Here is a 22,127-nt window from a genome sequence, read left to right on the forward strand (position 1 = left end):
CTTGGACGTGGATCTGGAAGAACGTTGATGAACTCTGCCAGTTTCTATAGTGCTAAATAGGATGGATCTGTTCTCTAGTGACACATCCATGCCTACCGCGTGCTGCTAATTTCCCTGGTGAATAGAAGTTTCCATGATGATACGCTCACTGCGTGTTCCTGTTTTCCCTGTTGTGTGCATGCCGTGTTTCTTAGCCTTTACATCCCAGAAGAAAAGTCCTCTGTACACAAAGTTCTCAAATATCATCTAAAGTGCTCATGATGTCATAGTAGTTTACAGGCCTCTGGATATTCCAATGGTGGGGTTTCCCTGGTGCAAATCTGCTCCCCTCCCCCACCAGTGTTGGTGTCACTCTGGCAGATGGGCGTCCTCTGTTATGCAATCTACAACTTAGAGACTCCACTCGGTGAGGGCGATACCACTTTACTTATAAGCCTGGGGGTGACTGGTTCCCTTCGAGATGCCTCCAGCCACCTGCAGGTCCTTTAACCTCGCACAGTTCCCATAGTGGATAAAGTCCTCCCAAGGCCCCCTGAAAGCCTCCAACCCCCCCCCAGTGCCCTCCAACCTCCCATCTAGGTCCCCTGAGAGCTCTCAGCCTCCACAGTGCCCCCCAGTTTCCTGCAGAGCCTCCAACCTTCCCCAGTGCCCCCCCAACCTCCCTTCTAGGTCCCATGTGAGCTCTCAGTGCCCCCCAACCTCCCCTAGAGGCCCACTTTCCCCCCCCCCCGACCTACTGAGAGGCCTCAGCCTCCACTGAGCCCCCCTTTTTTTTTTTTGCAGTGACCCAAAAAGTTGGATTTTGGATACACTTTAAAGCTGAACTTCGGGATAAGCAAATAACTTGGGCTAAGCTGGGAATTCTGTTGGGGTGACCTCATGAATTGACTCTCTAGAGCATGGGTGTCAAACTCAACTTCATCAAGGGCCGCACCAGCATTACGATTACCCTCAAAGGGCCGGTTGCATCTGTAATATTAGAAGTCCAGAGTATCCCAACCCCCGTGCATCAGATGTCAAAAGTCCCCCCTCCCTCCCTTACATCAAAGGGCACCCCTTACCTTGTGCTGCTGCTGGGAAGAGGCTGGGGCCAGGGCTAGGAAGCAGAAAATGAAGGGTCTGGAGGAGGCCCAAAGGAGGGCTGGAGCTCTACTGCAGCTCTAAGAGAGGTGTGAGGGCCACATGAAATGGTCTGGAGGGCCAGATTCGGCCCGCGGGCCTTGAGTTTGACACATGTGCCCTAGAGGCACAAGACGCCAGCAACTACGCAATGCTGGAATAGCACATGTGGGTAGAACTGGCATTTAAGAAGACCAATCAGCTGAGAAGGTTGCTGAAGTGTCTTGCCGATTGATGATTCTACGTCTCAGTGAGGTCTGACCATGTAAAGTGAACCCAAAGACTTGTTAAATCAAGTAAATGAGATCCATTTCACGGAAAGAACCTCAACGGGTTCTATTATTGGTCTGGAAACCTGGGTTCTATGTAAACTTGGGTAAGTGGGGGCAGTTCTATTTCCTACTTTTTTCAGGTTTATTCCAATTTTGAACTAGGAGCGCGCGCTCTGTGCACAAGGCTTTCAAATCTAAGCAGAAGCGCTCATGATGTCATTGTAGTTTTAAAGGCCAACTGATATCCCACAATGAGATTTCCCTGCTGCACTTCTGGCTGCCCAGGGTAGAGCTGGCCTTCTATTACTGGGCCTGGGCCCCATCAGTTTAGCAGAGGGCCCCGGGGATAAAGAGGGGACTCTTTAACCCCTTCCTCACCCAGCATCAGTGTCCTATTAATAGGGTCTGTCCGCCCGGAGGGTGGGAAGGATCGGCAATCATGTGACCACTCTGATTGGCTGTCACAGTGGTCACATGTTTAGGAGCCAGTGCTGCCAGCTACCAATCATTAGTAGGGACCAAGAGCGGTCTTTGACTGGTAGGTGTCTCTGCCAGGAGGGCGCAGTGAGCTCCCAGATGCACATTTGTGTTACGTGGATGGAAACCGTTTAAATACCTTTGGGCAAAGTGCACAGTAATCCAATGGGCCCCTGGCTCCTAGCAATTGAATAAAAATTCCTTGGGCCCCATTCAGTTCAGCAGCAGGGGCCGGGGACAGAGAGGGGACTATTTACTCATTTTTAGGGGAAAGAGGCTCCAGGCAATCAAAGTTCTGGGCCCTATCAGGCAAGTTGTATGGGACCCCACAATTTCGAAGATGCTGCCATGCCCAGTGGTGGGGTGTCACTATTATAGATCGTCCTCCCCTGTTATGCAATCTACAACTTTCCACTGGGGGAGGGTGACATCGTCATTTGGCTTTGTAATAACTACAGCCAATGGACAGAGCTGGGAATCCTGTTGGGAGTGATCTCATCGAATGATTCCCCAAAAGCCACAAGAGATCAGTAAATGTGTAATAGTGCGCGCTCCTAGTTCTAAGACTGCCCACACTGAACTCCCACTAACAATCAGTGAAGCTCATAATAGCTGAGCCCCAAACTTTCCGGGTAATGGATCCCCTATCTGTATAATGAGCAGATATCACCGATTTCCCTGAACTGGAACTTTATCTTTATTTACAGGGTGTGTGTATTTTTTAGGGGGTGTATTTAGGTTGATTTATCTTTTCCTTTTGTGCTCTTTTTTAATGTTACGTTTGTAATTTTTTTTCACTTAATTCAAAGAACAGGTCCAGGATAGGTGAAAGAAACTCCTGTAACCATCAGGAGTCAATAAAAGCCTATGGCACCCTTAAGGGATAAGTTCGCTTTTCTAACATGTTACAGATGCACTGACCCCCACACAACCGCCCCCCCTCCCCCGGCCACCGGATTAAATCCCCCATTTTGACAGTGGTTTTGACTGGCCATATCGAAGGTACTTTATGGCGGTATTGGAGGTACTAAATGGAGGTATTGGAAGTATGGCATGGCGGTATCAGAGGTATGGTATGGCAGTATGGGCAGGACGGAGGTATCAGAGGTATGGTATAGTGGTACAGTATGGTGTATTGGAGGTACAGTATGGCTTAGCGGAGGTATGGAGGTATAGGAGGTACAGTATGAAGGTACAGTATGGTACGGCGGTATCAGAGGTACGGTATGGAGGTTCGGTATGGCGGTATCCGAGGTAAGGTATAGAGGTATCGGTGGTACAGTATGGCGCTACCAAGGGAATGATATGGAGGTATCAGAGGTACGGTGTGGCGGTATCGGAGGTACAGTATGGCAGTAAGGTATGGCGGTATTGGAGGTAAGGTATGACGGAGTCAGAAATATGGTATGGAGGTATTTGGGGTACCGAATGGAGGTACGGTATAGAGGTACGTATGCAAGTATCGGAGGTACAGTATGGTGGTACCGGAGGTACGGTATTGCGGTACTGAAGGAACAGTATGGAGATACTGGAGGTACAGTATGCAGGTATTGGAGGTATGGCATGGAGGTGCAGTATGCATGTATCGGAGGTACAGTATGGCTGTATTGGAGGTACAGTATGGTAGTACTGGAGGTACGGTATAGAGGTACAATATGCAGGTATTGGAGGTACAGTATGGTGGTATCGGAGGTACGGTATGCAGGCATTGGAGGTACGTACGGTATGGCGGTATTGGAGGTATGGCATGGAGGTACAGTATGACCGTATTAGAGGTACGGTATAGGAGGTACGGTATTGCGGTATCAGAGGTGCGGTATGGTGGTATTGGCGGTACTGTATAGGAGGTACGGTATGGCGGTATCAGAGGTACGGTATGGCGGTACAGTATGTCGGTATCGGAGGTACGGTATGGGAGGTAGAGTATGGCAGTATCAGAGGTACAGTATGGCAGCAAAGTATGTTGTATCGGAGGTATAGTATGGCAGTATAGGTGGCACAGAATGACAGTATTGGAGGTACGGTATGGAGATATGGTATGGGGATAGCAGAGATACGGTATGGCCATATCGGAGGTATGGTATGGCGGCACGTAATGGAGGTATTGAAGGTATGGTATCGGAGGTATACTGTGGCAGTATCGGAGGTACGGTATGGCAGTACGGTATGGTGGTATTGGAGGTTTGTTATGGTGGTATCAGAGGTACCAAATGGAGGTATGGGAGGTAGGGTATAGCGGTATCAGAGGTACGGTATGGCAGTATTGGGAGGTAGGTATGGCAGTATTGGGAGGTACAGAGTTATGGTATGGCAGTACAGTATGTCGGTATCGGAGGTACGGTATGGCGGTATGGGAGGTACGGCATGGAGGTATCAGAGGTATGTTATGGCAGTACAGTATGGTGTATTGGAGGTAGAGTATGGCAGTATTGGAGGTACAGTATGGCAGTACAGTATCTTGTATCGGAGGTATAGTATGGCAGTATCAGAGACACAGTATGACCATATCGGAGGTACGGTATGGAGGTATGGTATGGGGGTAGCAGAGATACAGTATGGCCATATCAGGGGTATGGTGGAACGTAATGGAGGTATCGATGGTATGGTATTGGAGGTATGGTGTGGCAGTATCGGAGGTGCGGTATGGCGGTATTAGAGGTATGGTATTGGAGGTATGGTTTGAGGATACAATATGGCGGTATTGGAGGTACGATATGGAGGTATCGTATGAAGGTATCGGAGGTACGGTATGGCAGTATCGGAGGTACGACGGTATAGCGGTATCGGAGGTACGGTATGGAATATCAGGGGTACGGTAGTATCGGAGTTACGGTATGTAGATATGGGAGCTACGGTATGGCCCTATTGAAGGTATGGAATGGAGGTACAGTATGGCGTTATCAGAGGTATGGTATTGAGGTATCGGAGGTAAGGTATGGAGGTATTGGAAGTACAGTATGGTGCTATCAGGGGTATGGTATGGAGGTATCGAAGGTACGGTATGGAGGTAATGTATGGCGGTATCCGAGGTACGGTATTGAGGTATCGGAGGTAAGGTATGGAGGTATTGGAGGTACAGTATGGTGCTATCAGGGGTATGGTATGGAGGTATTGGAGGTACAGTATGGCGTTATCAGAGGTACGGTATTGAGGTATCGGAGGTAAGGTATGGAGGTATTGGAAGTACAGTATGGTGCTATCAGGGGTATGGTATCGAGGTATCGAAGGTACGGTATGGAGGTAATGTATGGCGGTATCCGAGGTACGGTATTGAGGTATCGGAGGTAAGGTATGGAGGTATTGGAGGTACGGTATGGTGCTATCAGGGGTATGGTATGGAGGTATTGGAGGTACGGTATGGTGCTATCAGGGGTATGGTATGGAGGTACAGTATGGCGCTATCAGGAGTATGGTATTGAGGTATCGGAGGTATGGTATGGAGGTATGGCAATATCACCCAGAGGGGGAGGAGTTTTTTTTTTTCTTCAACAAAAGTGGAGTTGCTCCTTAAAACACCCCTTACATGTTGCAGTCCCCACTGACTGCAAACCGTTTCATTTCACCAAATTTTTTCCAAAGTTCCTGATTTTCACAGAAATTTCTGAAAAAATTAACATTTCTATATTTTCGGTCATCCCCCCCCCCTCAGGGTGGAATTCCTCATCTCCATCAGATGGGGGCGGACCCCAGCGGTGCCGTAGTTCTGCGTCTCTTACCAGCGGTCGGACTGCAGTTGCTTGAGCTGCGGCTTGGGTAGTTTGAGTTGCTGCTCCTTGATGACATAGCTGAGGACCTGGCGGTCGGAATACGTGTCATAGGGCTGGCGGCCCAACTCAAAGAGCTCCCACAGTGCGACTCCCAGGGACCTGGGGGGTGAAAGGAGACAATGTATCAACTGCTGAAGGGGAGGAGCCCAGCGATCGCAGACAGAAAATAACCGCACACTGATCAAGGTGCGATTTGGGGTTGCAGTTCACACAAGATATAGAAGCCAAATTGGATTATATTTTGCCTTCCTTGGATCCACCTCCCCCTCATCAACATGCGGATTAGATTCTTTTTTACAAAAAACCTTAGAAGTCTCACTCCTTTTGCTGCATTGGAAGTCAAACCCTAGCTGCACCAGGGGTCTCACTCCCCTTGCTGCACCGGGGGGGGGGGGGGGGTCTCACTCCCCTTGCTGCACCGGGGGGGTCTCACTCCCCTTGCTGCACCGGGGGGGTCTCACTCCCCTTGCTGCACCGGGGGGGCTCTCACTCCCCTTGCTGCACCGGGGGGGGGGGGGGGTCTCGCTCCCCTTGTTGCACCGGGGGGGTTCTCACTCCCCTTGTTGCATCAGAAGTCTCACTCCCCCTGTTGCATCAGAGGTCTCACTCCCCCTGTTGCATCAGAGGTCTCACTCCCCCCCCCCCCCCGCTGCATCAGAGGTCTCACTCCCCCCCCCCCGCTGCATCAGAGGTCTCACTCCCCCCCCCCCCCCCTGCTGCATCAGAGGTCTCACTCCCCCCCCCCCCCCGCTGCATCAGAGGTCTCACTCCCCCCGCTGCATCAGAAGTCTCACTTCCCCCTGCTGCGTCAGAAGTCTCACTCCCCCTGCTGCATCAGAGGTCTCCCTCCCCCCTACTGCATCAGATGTCTCACTCCCCCCTACTGCATCAGAGGTCTCACTCCCCCTACTGCGTCAGAAGTCTCACTCCCCCTGCTGCATCAGAAGTCTCACTCCCCCTGCTGCATCAGAAGTCTCACTTCCCCCTGCTGCATCAGAGGTCTCACCTCTTACGGCTGCATCAGAGGTCTCACTCCCCTTGCTGCATCAGAGGTCTCACTCCCCCTGCTGCATCAGGAGTCTCACTCCCCCTACTGCGTCAGAAGTCTCACTCCCCCTGCTGCATCAGAAGTCTCACTTCCCCCTGTTGCATCAGAGGTCTCACTCCCCCTGCTGCATCAGAGGTCTCACTCCCCCTGCTGCATCAGGAGTCTCACTCCCCCTACTGCGTCAGAAGTCTCACTCCCCCTGCTGCATCAGAAGTCTCACTTCCCCCTGTTGCATCAGAGGTCTCACTCCCCCTGCTGCATCAGAGGTCTCACTCCCCCCTGCTGCATCAGAGGTCTCACCTCTTACGGCTGCATCTGAAGTCTCACTTCCCCTGCTGCATCAGAGGTCTCACTCCCCCTGCTGCATCAGAGGTCTCACTCCCCCTACTGCATCAGAAGTCAAGTCTCACTTCCCCTGCTGCATCAGAGGTCTCACTTCCCCTGCTGCATCAGAGGTCTCACTCCCCCTGCTGCATCAGGAGTCTCACTCCCCCCTACTGCATCAGAAGTCTCACTTCCCCTGCTGCATCAGAGGTCTCACTCCCCCTGTTGCATCAGAAGTCTCACTTCTCCCCCCCCCCCCGCTACATCAGAAGTCTCACTCCCCCCTGCTGCATCAGAGGTCTCATTCCCCCTGCTGCATCAGAAGTCTCACTCCCCCTGCTGCGTCAGAAGTCTCACTCCCCCTACTGCATCAGAAGTCTCACTCCCCCCCCTGCTGCATCAGAAGTCTCACTCCCCCTGCTGCATCAGAAGTCTCACTCCCCCTGCTGCATCAGAAGTCTCACTCCCCCTACTGCATCAGAAGTCTCACTCCCCCCTGCTGCATCAGAAGTCTCACTCCCACCTGCTGCATCAGAAGTCTCACTCCCCCTACTGCATCAGAAGTCTCATTCCCCCTGCTGCATCAGAAGTCTCATTCCCCCTGCTGCATCAGAAGTCTCACTCCCCCCTGCTGCATCAGAGGTCTCACTCCCCCCTGCTGCATCAGAGGTCTCACTCCCCCTGCTGCATTAGAAGTCTCACTTCCCCCTGCTGCATCAGAAGTCTCACTCCCCCTACTGCATCAGAAGTCTCATTCCCCCTGCTGCATCAGAAGTCTCATTCCCCCTGCTGCATCAGAAGTCTCACTCCCCCCCTGCTGCATCAGAGGTCTCACTCCCCCTGCTGCATCAGAAGTCTCACTCCCCCTACTGCATCAGAAGTCTCATTCCCCCTGCTGCATCAGAAGTCTCATTCCCCCTGCTGCATCAGAAGTCTCATTCCCCCTGCTGCATCAGAAGTCTCACTCCCCCTGCTGCGTCAGACGCCTCACCATGTGGTAAGTGGAATGTTACAGAACGGTGGAATGTACAATGCCTCTAGAACCACAAACCATCCAAAGAGGAGAACACTGCGTCGCTGCACCTGTGGCCCGACCACGCCGCTGTCACACACACCAGGAGTGATAATTCTATTCTCTTCCCATCGCCCCCCCGGCCCGTCCCCGGCACACAGGCTCCCTTTGTCTGGACTTGTTTATTTACTTTGTGAACTCCGGCTCACTCGCCGTCTCCCATAGAACTTGTAATTACCAGAAGAAAAGAGCTGTGCCAGGACCCACACCCAACCCGCTCTCCACACGCCACCCCACAACACAACGCCGCTCATTGTCCCCCTTCCACCCAACCAATACAGACAGGAGGAGAGAAGAACAGGCCAATGGACCGTATAGAGACCACACTCCTCTCCATTTCATATATAGGCCTGAAAAAGTATATACAGGAGAGGAGTGTGGAGGGTATGACAGTGGGCAGTATGTACAGGAGAGGAGTGCGGAGGGTATGACAGTGGGCGGTATATACAGGAGAGGAGTGCGGGGGGTATGACAGTGGGCGGTATATACAGGAGAGGAGTGTGGAGGGTATGACAGTGGGCAGTATGTACAGGAGAGGAGTGCGGGGGGTATGACAGTGGGCAGTATGTACAGGAGAGGGGTGCGGAGGGTATGACAGTGGGCAGTATGTACAGGAGAGGAGTGCGGAGGGTATGACAGTGGGCGGTATATACAGGAGAGGAGTGTGGAGGGTATGACAGTGGGCAGTATGTACAGGAGAGGAGTGCGGGGGGTATGACAGTGGGCAGTATGTACAGGAGAGGAGTGTGGAGGGTATGACAGTGGGTAGTATGTACAGGAGAGGAGTGTGGGGGGTATGACAGTGGGCAGTATGTACAGGAGAGGAGTGCGGGGGGTATGACAGTGGGCAGTATGTACAGGAGAGGAGTGTGGAGGGTATGACAGTGGGCAGTATGTACAGGAGAGGAGTGCGGGGGGTATGACAGTGGGCAGTATGTACAGGAGAGGAGTGTGGAGGGTATGACAGTGGGCAGTATGTACAGGAGAGGAGTGCGGAGGGTATGACAGTGGGCAGTATGTACAGGAGAGGAGTGCGGAGGGTATGACAGTGAGAAGTATATACAGGAGAGGAGTGCGGAGGGTATGACAGTGGGCGGTATATACAGGAGAGGAGTGCGGAGGGTATGACAGTGAGCAGTATATACAGGAGAGGAGTGTGGAGGGTATGACAGTGGGCAGTATGTACAGGAGAGGAGTGCGGGGGGTATGACAGTGGGTAGTATGTACAGGAGAGGAGTGTGGAGGGTATGACAGTGGGCAGTATGTACAGGAGAGGAGTGTGGAGGGTATGACAGTGGGCAGTATGTACAGGAGAGGAGTGCGGGGGGTATGACAGTGGGCAGTATGTACAGGAGAGGAGTGTGGAGGGTATGACAGTGGGTAGCATGTACAGGAGAGGAGTGCGGGGGGTATGACAGTGGGCAGTATGTACAGGAGAGGAGTGTGGAGGGTATGACAGTGGGCAGTATATACAGGAGAGGAGTGTGGAGGGTATGACAGTGGGTAGTATGTACAGGAGAGGAGTGTGGAGGGTATAATGGGCAGTATATACAGGAGAGGAGTGTGGAGGGTTTGACAGTGGGTAGTATGCAGGGCCGGACTGGGAATAAAATTCAGCCCTGGAAATAATTTCATACCAGCCCCATAGTATTATTATACCGGCCCAACAGCATAACGCCATTATTTTTTTGTTCATAAAAGGGAAAACCATGCATTTTAAAGCACATTTGAAGGGAGTATTATATATGGATAAGAAGGATATGAAACCGCATAGGGCTTTTTATATACATGAGCAAATTCGGGTTAAAAAATGGTAAATGTGCGACATGGTACAGGAGATGTCATAGGCTGTGTGGGCATGGTACAGGAGATGTCATAGGCTGTGTGGGCATGGTACAGGAGATGTCATAGGCTGTGTGGGCATGGTACAGGAGATGTCATAGGCTGTGTGGGCATGGTACAGGAGATGTCAGAGGCTGCAGGCATGGTACAGGAGGACATGTCAGAGGCTGCAGGCATTGTACAGGAGGACATGCCAGAGGCTGAAGGCATGGTACAGGAGGACATGTCAAAAGGCTGCGGGCATGGTACAGGAGATGCAGGGGCTGCCAGCATGGTGCTGGAGATGCAGGGGCTGCGGGCATGGTGCAGGAGATTCAGGGGCTGCGGGCATGGTGCAGGAGATGCAGGGGCTGCGGGCATGGTGCAGGAGATGCAGGGGCTGCGGGCATGGTGCAGGAGATGCAGGGGCTGCAGGCATGGTGCAGGAGATGCAGGGGTTGCAGGCATGGTGCAGGGGCTGCGGGCATGGTAAAGGAGATGCAAGGGCTGCGCGCATGGTACAGGAGATGCAGGGGCTGCGGGCATGGTACAGGAGATGCAGGGGCTGCGGGCATGGTACAGGAGATGCAGGGGCTGCGGGCATGGTACAGGAGATGCAGGGGCTGCGGGCATGGTACAGGAGATGCAGGGGCTGCAGGCATGGTACAGGAGATGCAGGGGCTGCGGGCATGGTACAGGAGATGCAGGGGCTGCGGGCATGGTACAGGAGATGCAGGGGCTGCGGGCATGGTGCAGGAGATGCAGGGGCTGCGGGCATGGTACAGGAGATGCAGGGGCTGTGGGCATGGTGCAGGGGCTGCAGACATGGTACAGAAGATGCAGGGGCTGCGGGCATGGAGCAGGAGATGCAGGGGCTGCGGGCATGGAGCAGGAGATGCAGGGGCTGCGGGCATGGTGATGGAGATGCAGGGGCTGTGGGCATGGTGCTGGAGATGCAGGGGCTGCAGGCATGGTGCAGGAGATGCAGGGGCTGCGGGCATGGTGCAGGAGATGGAGGGGCTGTGGACATGGTACAGGAGATGGAGGGGCTGTGGGCATGGTGCAGGGGCTGTGGGCATGGTGCAGGGGCTGTGGGCATGGTGCAGGGGCTGCGAACATGATACAGAAGATGCAGGGGCTGCGGGCAAGGTGCAGGGGCTTCAGGGCTGTGGGCATGGTACAGGAGATGTCAGAGGCTGCAGGCATGGTACAGGAGGACATGTCAAAGGCTGCGGGCATGGTGCAGGAGATGCTGGGGCTGCGGGCATTGTGCAGGAGATTCAGCGGCTGCGGGCATGGTGCAGGAGATGCAGGGGCTGCAGGCATGGTGCAGGAGATGCAGGGGCTGCAGGCATGGTGCAGGGGCTGCGGGCATGGTACAGGAGATGCAGGGGCTGCGGGCATGGTACAGGAGATGCAGGGGCATGGTACAGGAGATGCAGGGGCTGGCTGCGGGCATGGTGCAGGGGCTGCGGACATGGTACAGAAGATGCAGGGGCTGCAGGCATGGTACAGGAGATGCAGGGGCTGTGGGCATGGTGCAGGGGCTGCGGACATGGTACAGAAGATGCAGGGGCTGCGGGCATGGAGCAGGAGATGCAGGGGCTGCGGGCATGGTGCAGGGGCTGCGGACATGGTACAGAAGATGCAGGGGCTGCGGGCATGGTACAGGAGATGCAGGGGCTGTGGGCATGGTGCAGGGGCTGCAGACATGGTACAGAAGATGCAGGGGCTGCGGGCATGGAGCAGGAGATGCAGGGGCTGCGGGCATGGAGCAGGAGATGCAGGGGCTGCGGGCATGGTGATGGAGATGCAGGGGCTGTGGGCATGGTGATGGAGATGCAGGGGCTGCGGGCATGGTGCTGGAGATGCAGGAGCTGCGGGCATGGTGCTGGAGATGCAGGGGCTGCGGGCATGGTGCTGGAGATGCAGGGGCTGCGGGCATGGTCCTGGAGATGCAGGGGCTGCGGGCATGGTGCAGGAGATGGAGGGGCTGCGGGCATGGTGCAGGAGATGCAAGGGCTGTGGACATGGTACAGGAGATGCAGGGGCTGCGGGCATGGTGCAGGGGCTGCGGGCATGGTGCAGGGGATGCAGGGGCTGCGGGCATGGTGCAGGGGCTGCGAACATGATACAGAAGATGCAGGGGCAAGGTGCAGGGGCTTCAGGGCTGTGGGTATAGTACAGGAGATGCAGGGTTTCCATCATGGTGCAGGGGTTGCAGGGATGGTACAGGAGAATCCTGAGGAGTCTCACTTACCTTTTATTGAGGCGCCTTACATTTAAAAGTGCGCATGTCGGGCCGGCCACGGCCATTCTTTTTACAGGTCTTTAGCAGCCCCGGGGCAGGGGGAACTTGCCGACCTACCGGGAAATTTCCCGGTATCCAGGTAGGCCAAGGCCAGTCCGTCCCTGGCAGTATATACAGGAGATGAGTGTGGAGGGTATGAGAGAGGGCAGTATATACAGGAGAGGAGTGCGGAGGGTATGAGAGAGGGCAGTATATACAGGAGAGGAGTGTGGAGGGTATGAGAGAGGGCAGTATATACAGGAGAGGAGTGCAGAAGGTATAAGAGTAGCTTTTGGAGTCACAACAATTAAGCACCAAGACAGACATTTAGTTGAGATTGTAACTAAAAACAGTGGACCTGAACCCCCGCTGCGTTCAGTTCTTGTTAAAAATGCGATCACAACAATATATTCTTGAATTGAATTTGATAAATATGGTGGTGAGCTGTGGGCATTGGAGACTCCGCCACTTTGGTGCCTCGATTCAGCAGCAATGCGCCTCTGGAAACTGTTTTTGCATGATGCCAACTACACAAGACCGATACATAGATATCAACATTGTAACTGAACACTGCGTACCCAAACTGTAAAATTGTGGCAAAGCCATCGCGGAAAATTTCACTAAAACGGATTACAAAACCCTTTTTATTTTCCGCACATTTCTCCGACAACCCCCGAGGTCACGGGAGGCCCCTAAAACTTGTCAAAAAACCCGTCAGTTGCTCGTTTGCTACAGGCAACATTTTGTGTTTTTTATTTTGGCAAACAATAAACATTTTATAAATAAAAGTAACATTTAAAAAGAGTTACATAACTAGGTTACAAAAAAGTTACAAGTCCATGGAGTTCAACCAATCACAGAAGACCTCCATGAACAGAAACCTCCACTTTCTAAAAAGGAATCCGGAATCCGGATTAGGTTGATCCAAAAATTTAAATTTTTTTTTAAAAATTATAAAAATTCAGGGAGGTCTCCTTGAAATTCCCTGGATAGCCGGGCCACCTCGGGTCCTGCAGAAGAGGCGGAAAAGCGAGGCGAGCTGGTGGCGCCCGCGGACAGAAAAAACACGCTTGGCTCCGGGGCTCCACCCAGGGCATGGACGGGGAGAGCTGCCGCCGGCGACAAACAAGGCAGAGACAGGCGGAAGGTCCTACCAGATGTTGCTGGACTTGGTCTGGTCCACCACCAGGAGGTTCCCATGTACTTCATCAATGAGCTCTGGCGCGATCCAACGCAGAGGGACCCACAGTTGGTCGGACGTCACCAGGTAATCATCCTGCAAGGCAACAAACACAGAGACTCAGACAACAGTGACAAGCCTTCCTGTGCTGCTTCCTACTCAGCACTCCCCCCCCCCCCCCATCACCAATCTCCTCCTCCTCCTCCTCCTGGAGGATCAGCCGACGTCTGACTCACCCTGACAGAGGTTAACGCTGAGTCCCCTCCTCCCCTTTGGGGCAGAGACGTGCTCTGTGATGGAACAGTGCCTCATCCCCTCCCCTTCCTTTAATCTGCCCAGCTTGGTGCCTCTGCTGGCACACGCTGGGGACAAGCTGGCGCTGCCCCAAGGTGTTTGGTTACGGAACACGGGAGGCATGCAACGTAGTAACGGGAATTTCTGAGACGGTGACAACAAAGGGGGGGGCGTCCTGGCGTGCACGGATCTCCAGGGGTCTGGCAGCACTTAACAGGGTTGCGTTTTTTTTTTTTTTTTTTTGGGCATTTTATCATGCATTTTATGTGGGTATTTATTTGCGTTTTTGCATGCAATGCACTTAACCACTTCTGGACCGGAAGATTTTACCCCTTAATGACCAGGCCATATTTTGCGACTCGGCACTGCGTTACTGTAACGGACAATTGCGCGGACCTAAATAAAATTGATGTTCTTTTTTTTTCTCACAAATAGAGCTTTCTTTTGGTGGTATTTGATCACCTGTGCGATTTTTATTTTTTGCACTATAAACAAAAAAAGAGCGACAATTCTGAAAAAAAAACAAAAAAAAAAAAAAAACAATATTTTTCACCTTCTGCTATACAACATTCTAAAAAAATTAAAAATCAAAATTTTTTAACATTTTACACCAATTTGTTTTCGGCTACATATTTTTGGTAAAAAAAAAAAAAAAAAAAAGGGGGGGGGGGCGTCCTGGCGTGCACGTATCTTCAGGGGTTTGGTAGCACTTAACAGGGTTGCAAAATTGCAACAAGCGTATTTTGATTGGTTTGCGCAAATGTTATTGCGTCTACAAACTAGGGGAAAGATTTATGTCATTTTTATTTGTTTTCTTTTGGTGGCATTTGATCACCTGTGCGATTTTTATTTTTTGCACTATAAACAAAAAAATAACGACAATTCCGAAAAAAAAAAAAAAAAAAACCAAACAATATTTTTCACATTCTGGCGTGCACATATCTTCAGAGGTCTGGTAGCACTTAACAGGGTTGCGTTTTTTTTTTTTTTCTTTGGCGTTTTATCGCGCATTTTATGTGGGTATTTAATTGCGTTTTTGCATGCAATGCACTTAACCACTTCTGGACCGGAAAGGTTTTACCCCTTAATGACCAGGCCATATTTTGCGATTTGGCACTGCGTTACTTTAATGGACAATTGCGCGGTCGTGCGACGCTGTACCCAAATAAAATTGATGTCCTTTTTTTTTTTCCTCACAAATAGAGCTTTTTTTTCGTGGTATTTGATCACCTGTGCGATTTTTATTTTTTGCACTATAAACAAAAAAATAGCGACAATTCTGAAAAAAAAAAAAAAACAATATTTTTCACCTTCTGCTATAAAAGATTCTCAAAAAAAAAAATTTAAAATCAAAATTTTTTAACATTTTAGGCCAATTTGTTTTCTGCTACATATTTTTGGTAAAAAAAAAAAAAAAAGGGGTGGGGGGCATCCACTTAACAGGGTTGCGGTTTTTTTTGGCTTTTTATTGTGCATTTTATGTGGGTATTTGTTTGCGTTTTTGCATGCAATGCACTTAACCACTTCTGGACCGGAAGATTTTCCCCCTTAATGACCAGGCCATATTTTGCGATTCGGCACTGCGTTACTTTAACGGACAATTGCGCGGACGTGCGATGCTGTACCCAAATAAAATTGATGTCCTTTTTTTTTCTCACAAACATAGCTTTCTTTTCGTGGTATTTGATCACCTGTGCAATTTTTATTTTTTGCACTATAAACAAAAAAAATAGCGACAATTCTGGAAAAAAATATATATATATATTTCACATTTGGCTATATAACATTCTCCCAAAAAAAATTTAATATCAAAATTTTTCATCCTTTTAGGCCAATTTGTAATCTGCTACATGTTTTTGGTCAAAATAAACTGCAACAAGCGTATTGTGATTGATTTGTGCGAATGTTATCGCGTCTACAAACTAGGGAAAAGATTTATGTCATTTTTATTTATTTTCTTTTGGTGGTATTTGATCACCTGTGCGATTTTTATTTTTTGCACTTTAAACAAAAATAGAGCGACAATTCTGAAAAAAAAGAAAACAATATTTTCCACCTTCTGCTATACAACATTCTCAAAAAAAATCAAAAATCAAAATTTTTTAACATTTTACGCCAATTTGTTTTCTGCTACATATTTTTGGTTAAAAAAAAAAAAGGTGGGGGGTGCGTCCAGGAGTGCACGTATCTCCAGGGGTCTGGTAGCACTTGACAGGGTTGCATCTTATTTTTTTTTTTTGGGCTTTTTATCATGCATTTTATGTGGGTATTTATTTGCCTTTTTGCATGCAATGCACTTAACCACTTCTGGACCGGAAGGTTTCCCCCCTTAATGACCAGGCCATATTTTGCGATTCAGCACTGCGTTACTTTAACGGACAATTGCGCGGTCGTGCGACACTGTACCTAAATAAAATTGATGTCCTTTTTTTTCACCTGTGCGATTTTTATTTTTTGCACTATAAACAAAAAAAGAGCGATGATTCTGAAAAAAAAAAAACAATATTTTTCACATTTTGCTATATAACATCCCCCCCCCCCAAAAAATTTAAATATCAAAATTTTTCATCCTTTTAGGCAAATTTGTAATCTGCTACATGTTTTTGGTCAAAAAAAATTGCAACAAGCGTATTTTGATTGGTTTGCGCAAATGTTATCGTGTCTACAAACTATAGGAAAGATTTATGTCATTTTTATTTATTTTCTTTTGGTGGTATTTGATCACCTGTGCGATTTTTATTTTTTGCGCTATAAACAAAAAAAGAGCGACAATTCTGAAAAAAAAATATATTTTTTTTTCACCTTCTGCTATATGATATTCCCAAAAAAAAAAAAAAAATTAAAAATCAAAATGTTTTAACATTTTCAGGCCAATTTGTTTTCTCCTACATATTTTTGTTAAAAAAAAAATCGCAATAAATGGATTTTTGTAAGAACTTACCGTAAAATCCTTTTCTCTTAAGCTCATTGACAGACGTAGTCTTCTTGATTCTCAAGAGCTGGGTTATGTTGTCTCCGCAGGAGTAGGACTAGGCAGAATGACAAAAACGTTCTGGCTCCACCCTAGGGGGCAGTCCCTGAGGGTATATCCTCCCTCTCTCTGCTACAGGGAATCAGTTCTGTTTAAAGCAGTACAGAGAAATTAACCCAACCCAACTCAATGATAGAGGGGCGGGTACTACGTCTGTCAATGAGCTTAAGAGAAAAGGATTTTACGGTAAGTTCTTACAAAAATCCATTTTTCTCTATCGCTCATTGACAGACGTAGTCTTCTTGATTCTCAAGAGCTGGGACATCCAGAAGCAGTGCCACAAATGAGGGGTGGGATTGACAAAATCAAATCCAATCTAGTAGGCCCAACCGGTGCCAAACTAGAAGTTTTAAAGGCTCATTATAAACAAAGAATGAGACTAAAGAAAAAATTTTCCAACGGAAAAAAACCCTCGAGGTAGACCACTGGTCTCCTCAAATTGCGGCCTGCAAAACCTTGCGGCCAAATGAGGCATCAGACGATGCCATTACATCAATTTTATAATGTTTGGAGAAGGTATGCACCGACGACCAGGTAGCCGCCTTGCACACCTGGACCACTGACGCCTGATGGCGAAAGGCCCATGACGCACTAAGTGCCCGAGTGGAGTGCGCCTTAACAGGGAACGGGGGCTCCCGACCCTTAATAGAATAAGCCTGCACTATCGTCTGTCTGATCCATCTGGAAATGGTCGCGGCAGATGCAGGCAACCCCTTTTTGGGTCCATCTGGGATCACAAAAAGTGAATCCGTCTTGCGAAACGAGTCTGTCGTTTTCAAGTATACCCTGATCGCCCGGACCACATCCAAGGAGTGCAAAGCAAATTCCCGAGGATGACTGGGCTTAGGACACAGGGAAGGTAATACAATTTCTTCATTCAGATGAAATTCTGAAACTACTTTTGGTAGGAAGGATGGATTCGGACGAAGAACCACCTTATCTCTATGAACCACCAGATATGGTGAACGACAAGATAATGCGGCCAGTTCTGACACCCTGCGTGCAGAAGTAATAGCCACCAAGAAGGCCACCTTCTGGGACAACGTGGGTAGAGGAATCTCCCTAATATCTTCAAAGGGAGGTTTCTGAAGAACCGACAACACTAAATTAAGATCCCAGGGGGGTAACGGCGCGCGCACTGGCGGAGCCAGATGTCGCACCCCCTGGATGAAATTCCGCACCAAGGAATGAGTAGCCAAAGGCTTCTGAAAGAAGATGGCTAATGCTGAGACCTGACCCTTGATAGTACTCAAGGCCAGTTTCTGCTCAACCCCTTGTTGCAGAAAAGCCAATATTCGACTAATCGAATAAGACCGAGGACGGAACCCCAAAGGTTCACACCATGCAATGTAGGACTTCCATGTGCGATGATAAATCTTTCTGGAAGTCGCTTTCCTTGCTTCAACTAGAGTAGGAATAACTGAAGCTGACAAACCTTTGTCTTTCAGCACCTGGGTCTCAATAGCCAGGCCGTTAAAGCCAGCGATCGTAAAGCAGGATGGAAGATCGGTCCCTGAGACAGTAGATCCTCTCTGAGAGGAAGTCTCCACGGGACGTCCGCCACCAGTCTGACCATGTCGGCGTACCAAGCTCGACGAGGCCAGTCCGGAGCTACCAGGATTACTGGGATTCCTTCCTCCTCTACCCTGCGAAGAAGTCTTGGCAGTAACGCGAGAGGAGGGAAGGCATATATTAGCTGGTATTGCCCCCACGGGGCGATCAGTGCGTCTGCGGTTTCTGCTAGAGGATCGCGGGAGCGAGCCACGAATCTCTGAACTTTCCTGTTGAATCGTGATGCCAACAGATCCACATCCGGGGTGCCCCACCGTAGGCACAACTGGTGGAAAACGTCTGGATGGAGGGACCATTCCCCCTGATCCAGGGTCTGACGGCTGAGATAATCTGCCTGCCAATTCTCCACCCCCGGAATGAACACCGCAGAGATTGCTGGAACAAATCGTTCCGCCCAGCGAAGAATGCAAGCCACTTCTTTGGCCGCTCGGACACTCTTGGTGCCCCCCTGGTGATTGACATAAGCCACGGCCGTGGCATTGTCCGACTGGATCCGAACCGGGCTGCCCTGGAGCTGCTCGGTCCAGTGAATCAGACAAAGTCTGATCGCTCTCAGTTCCAATACATTTATCGGTAACCTGGATTCTTCCGGGGACCAAAGTCCCTGGACAGATAACTGACCGAGAATTCCTCCCCATCCGGATAGACTGGCATCCGTGGTCACTATCGTCCAATATATTGGCAGAAATGACTTTCCCTGGCTGAGCATTGGAGACCGAAGCCACCAAACCAGAGACTCTCTGGTCTGTTTGCTCAATCGTATCTGATTGTCCAGGGATTCCGGATTCCGATTCCATCTGAGAAGAATCTCTAGCTGAAGAATTCGGGTATGGGACTGGGCAAATGGGACTGCTTCGAATGAAGCCACCATCAACCCCAGAACCCTCATGCAAGTCCGAAGGGAAGACCAGCTGTTGGACAGTAACAACTGGACTGCTGATTGAATCTTTCGAAGTTTCCCTACCGGAAGAAACACTCTTGTCCTGACTGTGTCTAGAATTAGACCCAGATATTCGAGCCTCTGGGTGGGAACCAGAAAGGACTTTTGCTGGTTCACCAGCCACCCGAATTCCTGTAAAGAAATCATAGTAATTTCTATGTTTTGTAGCAAGGTCTGAGGAGACTCTGCATGAAGCAGAAGATCGTCTAGGTAACCTAGAATCGATATACCTCTTTGGCGCAGAAGTGCCCACATTGGGGCCAACACTTTTGTGAAGACCCGCGGAGCCGTGGCGAGACCGAAAGGTAACGCCACAAACTGATAGTGGTTCTCCTCTACGGAAAAGCGTAGAAAACGCTGATGTCCTGCGAAAATGGGAATGTGAAGATAGGCGTCCTTGATGTCTATGGACGCTAGGACATCCCCTGGATGCAGGAAGGCTGCTACCGTGCGAATGGACTCCATTCTGAATCTTCTTATGTTGACGAAAGAATTGAGTGCTCTTAAGTCCAGAATTGGACGCACTTTGCCCTCTTTCCTGGGTATTGTAAACAGGTTTGAATAAAACCCTTGAAACCGTTCTGTCCAAGGAACGTGGACTACCACTCCTTGTTGTAGTAGATCTGTGACTGCTCTCCGCAGATCTTCTAGACGATCCGGAGATAGTCGGATATTGGAAGGGAAGAATCGCGCCGGTGGGAGAGATCGAAACTCGATCTTGTACCCTGACTTTATGACTTCGCAAACCCATTTGTCCGGGATTCTGGAAAGCCATGGATCCGGGAACCGGCGAAGACGTCCCCCCACCCCAGTTATGGGTGGGGGCGCACCTTCAGGCTTTGGATGGTTTATCTTCAGGTCTGGAGGGGGCGGGCTTTTGCTTGCCCGACCAACGACCCCTGATGCCTCCTGCAGGAGGCTTGGAGGACTTAGTTTTTTCACCCGCTGGACGAAAAAACCTCTTGTGAGCAGAAAAAGAAGGCCCTCGTCTTTGACGAGTTCCTCTACCTTTAAAATTTTGCGGTAAAAAGGTGCTTTTTCCACCGGTGAGATCCTTAATGATCTCATCTAAGTTGGCTCCAAATAGACGTTCTCCTGAAAAGGGGATATTAGCCAATGCTTTCTTGGAACCTTGGTCGGCTATCCAACCTTTTAGCCACAGTGTGCGCCTGAGAACCACTGCTGAGACTGATGCTCGCGCCATTAATGGAGTGGCGTCTAACGCCGCATCACATACAAACTGTAACCCCTGTATCATTTGTTCCAACAAATCTGATACCGCCTGAGGGACTTCTTCTAAGTCCCGGCGTAACCACTTGGTCCATTCAGTTACAGCCTGCGAAACCAGACCAATAGCAATTATTGGCCTGAAAGCTGATCCAATCAAGGAAAACATGGTGCGAGACATAGCTTCTATCTTGCGATCCACTGGATCTTTAAAAGACGGAGCGTCTTCCAAAGGAATAACCGTGGCTTTATTCAATCTAGCAATTGGTGAATCCACCACAGGTGGTTCTGTCCATTTCTTAATAAGGGTTTCCTCAAACGGATAACGCCTGTCAATGCGTTTGGAAATATTAAAAGTGCGTTTTGGCAGACGCCATTCTTCATCGATTGGATTGCCAAAACATTTGGGCAATGGAAAAACCTTTGCCACTTTGATGCGCTTTTTAGTCCCAAAAGGGATCTCAGTTTCAGCTATTTCTGATGGAATACCCTGTAACCTTAAAGTCTCTTGAACAGATACAATGAGTGCGTTTACCAACGCTTCCTCTCGGGCTATGGCTGATGCCGAAACATCCTCCTCACTGTCTGAAGAGACAGGACCCGAGACACCAATACCAGATGAAGTACCTGCAACTGCAGAAATAGGCTCAGAGTCTGAATCCGAGGTTTCAGATAATAAGGGGTTAGGCGGGGGTCGCTTTCTTGCGCCCTGTCCCTGACAAGCCACTTCCACCCGGGACACAAAAGTTTCCATAATGGCTGACAAAGATTCAATTGTCAATGGGGTGCTGGAGGATCCCGCAGACCCCTCGAGGGGATCCGGAGGAGATACATGAGTGGCAGGGTCCATGTTAATACAGGACACTTTTGCCAGCAATAAACAAAAAAACTTTTCTTTTTTTTTTTTTTTTTTTTTTGTGTGTCTCCCCCTAGCGCAATAGCGCCCCTCAGAGTACCTGCTTCTCGACCCAGAGAGAGAGAGAGAGAGGGACCCCCAAGGCTCACCAACCGATGCAGTGTAGTTTCCAACAAACTGCAGCCAGCGTCTGTCTTACACAGACTGGAAGGAGCTGTTTGCTTTTTCCCGGGCAGAAGGCGTGGCTCCGCCCCCTGTGTACGCCTTCCGGCGTTCCCAGCCCTCCACGAGGAAGCTGGGCTCACAAAACATGGCCGCCCCCATAGAAGAGACATAAGACTCCAAAAACATGGCGGCCGGCGTGACCTGAGGACATACATGCATTCGGTCTACGGCAAAATGGCGGCGGACCGCCGATATCGTCTTCCCAGCACATCCACCTGCACTCTGCTGAGAGGTGACATATGGATCTACAGAGATACACTGCACATAAGGTAGGATTATACCTCCTATGTTTGCTGTAATGTTACAGTCTGCTGGGTAGAGTGTTAGCTCTTGAACCAAGTCCACTTCCCACAACACATGCTGTATTACAAGGGGGACTTGTAAGTGTCAGATATATACTGACCATATATGGAGGGGCCCATAATATATACTGCCTCATAAATGAGGAAAAAAAGGGAACGTTTTACTCACCATACCGAACCGACAGGCACCCTCTCTTCATAATACCCTCTCCACCGAGGTGGGGGTTTGTGGACGCCTCGACTCTCTGGTCCTGGCGTCCAAGCGAGCTTTTAACTCGCAAAGTCAGTCCCTTTACTGGGACTCCGTCGC

General features: G+C 50.0%; 1 protein-coding gene across 1 annotated transcript in view; it reads right to left on the reverse strand.

The window, feature by feature from the left end:
• The window catches only part of AATK (apoptosis associated tyrosine kinase), a 161,892-nt gene that overhangs the window by 24,041 nt on the left and 115,724 nt on the right, over positions 1-22,127 (reverse strand). Inside the window, exons 9-10 of the mRNA XM_082271824.1 lie at positions 13,345-13,466; positions 5,585-5,734 (exon numbers count right to left, since the gene is read on the reverse strand). Coding sequence (XP_082127950.1) covers positions 5,585-5,734; positions 13,345-13,466 — 272 coding nt within the window. The remainder of the gene's footprint in view (positions 1-5,584; positions 5,735-13,344; positions 13,467-22,127) is intronic.

This window comes from Pelophylax lessonae (genome assembly GCF_965119305.1).
Source record: "Pelophylax lessonae genome assembly, chromosome: 11".
Classification (NCBI taxonomy): domain Eukaryota; kingdom Metazoa; phylum Chordata; class Amphibia; order Anura; family Ranidae; genus Pelophylax; species Pelophylax lessonae.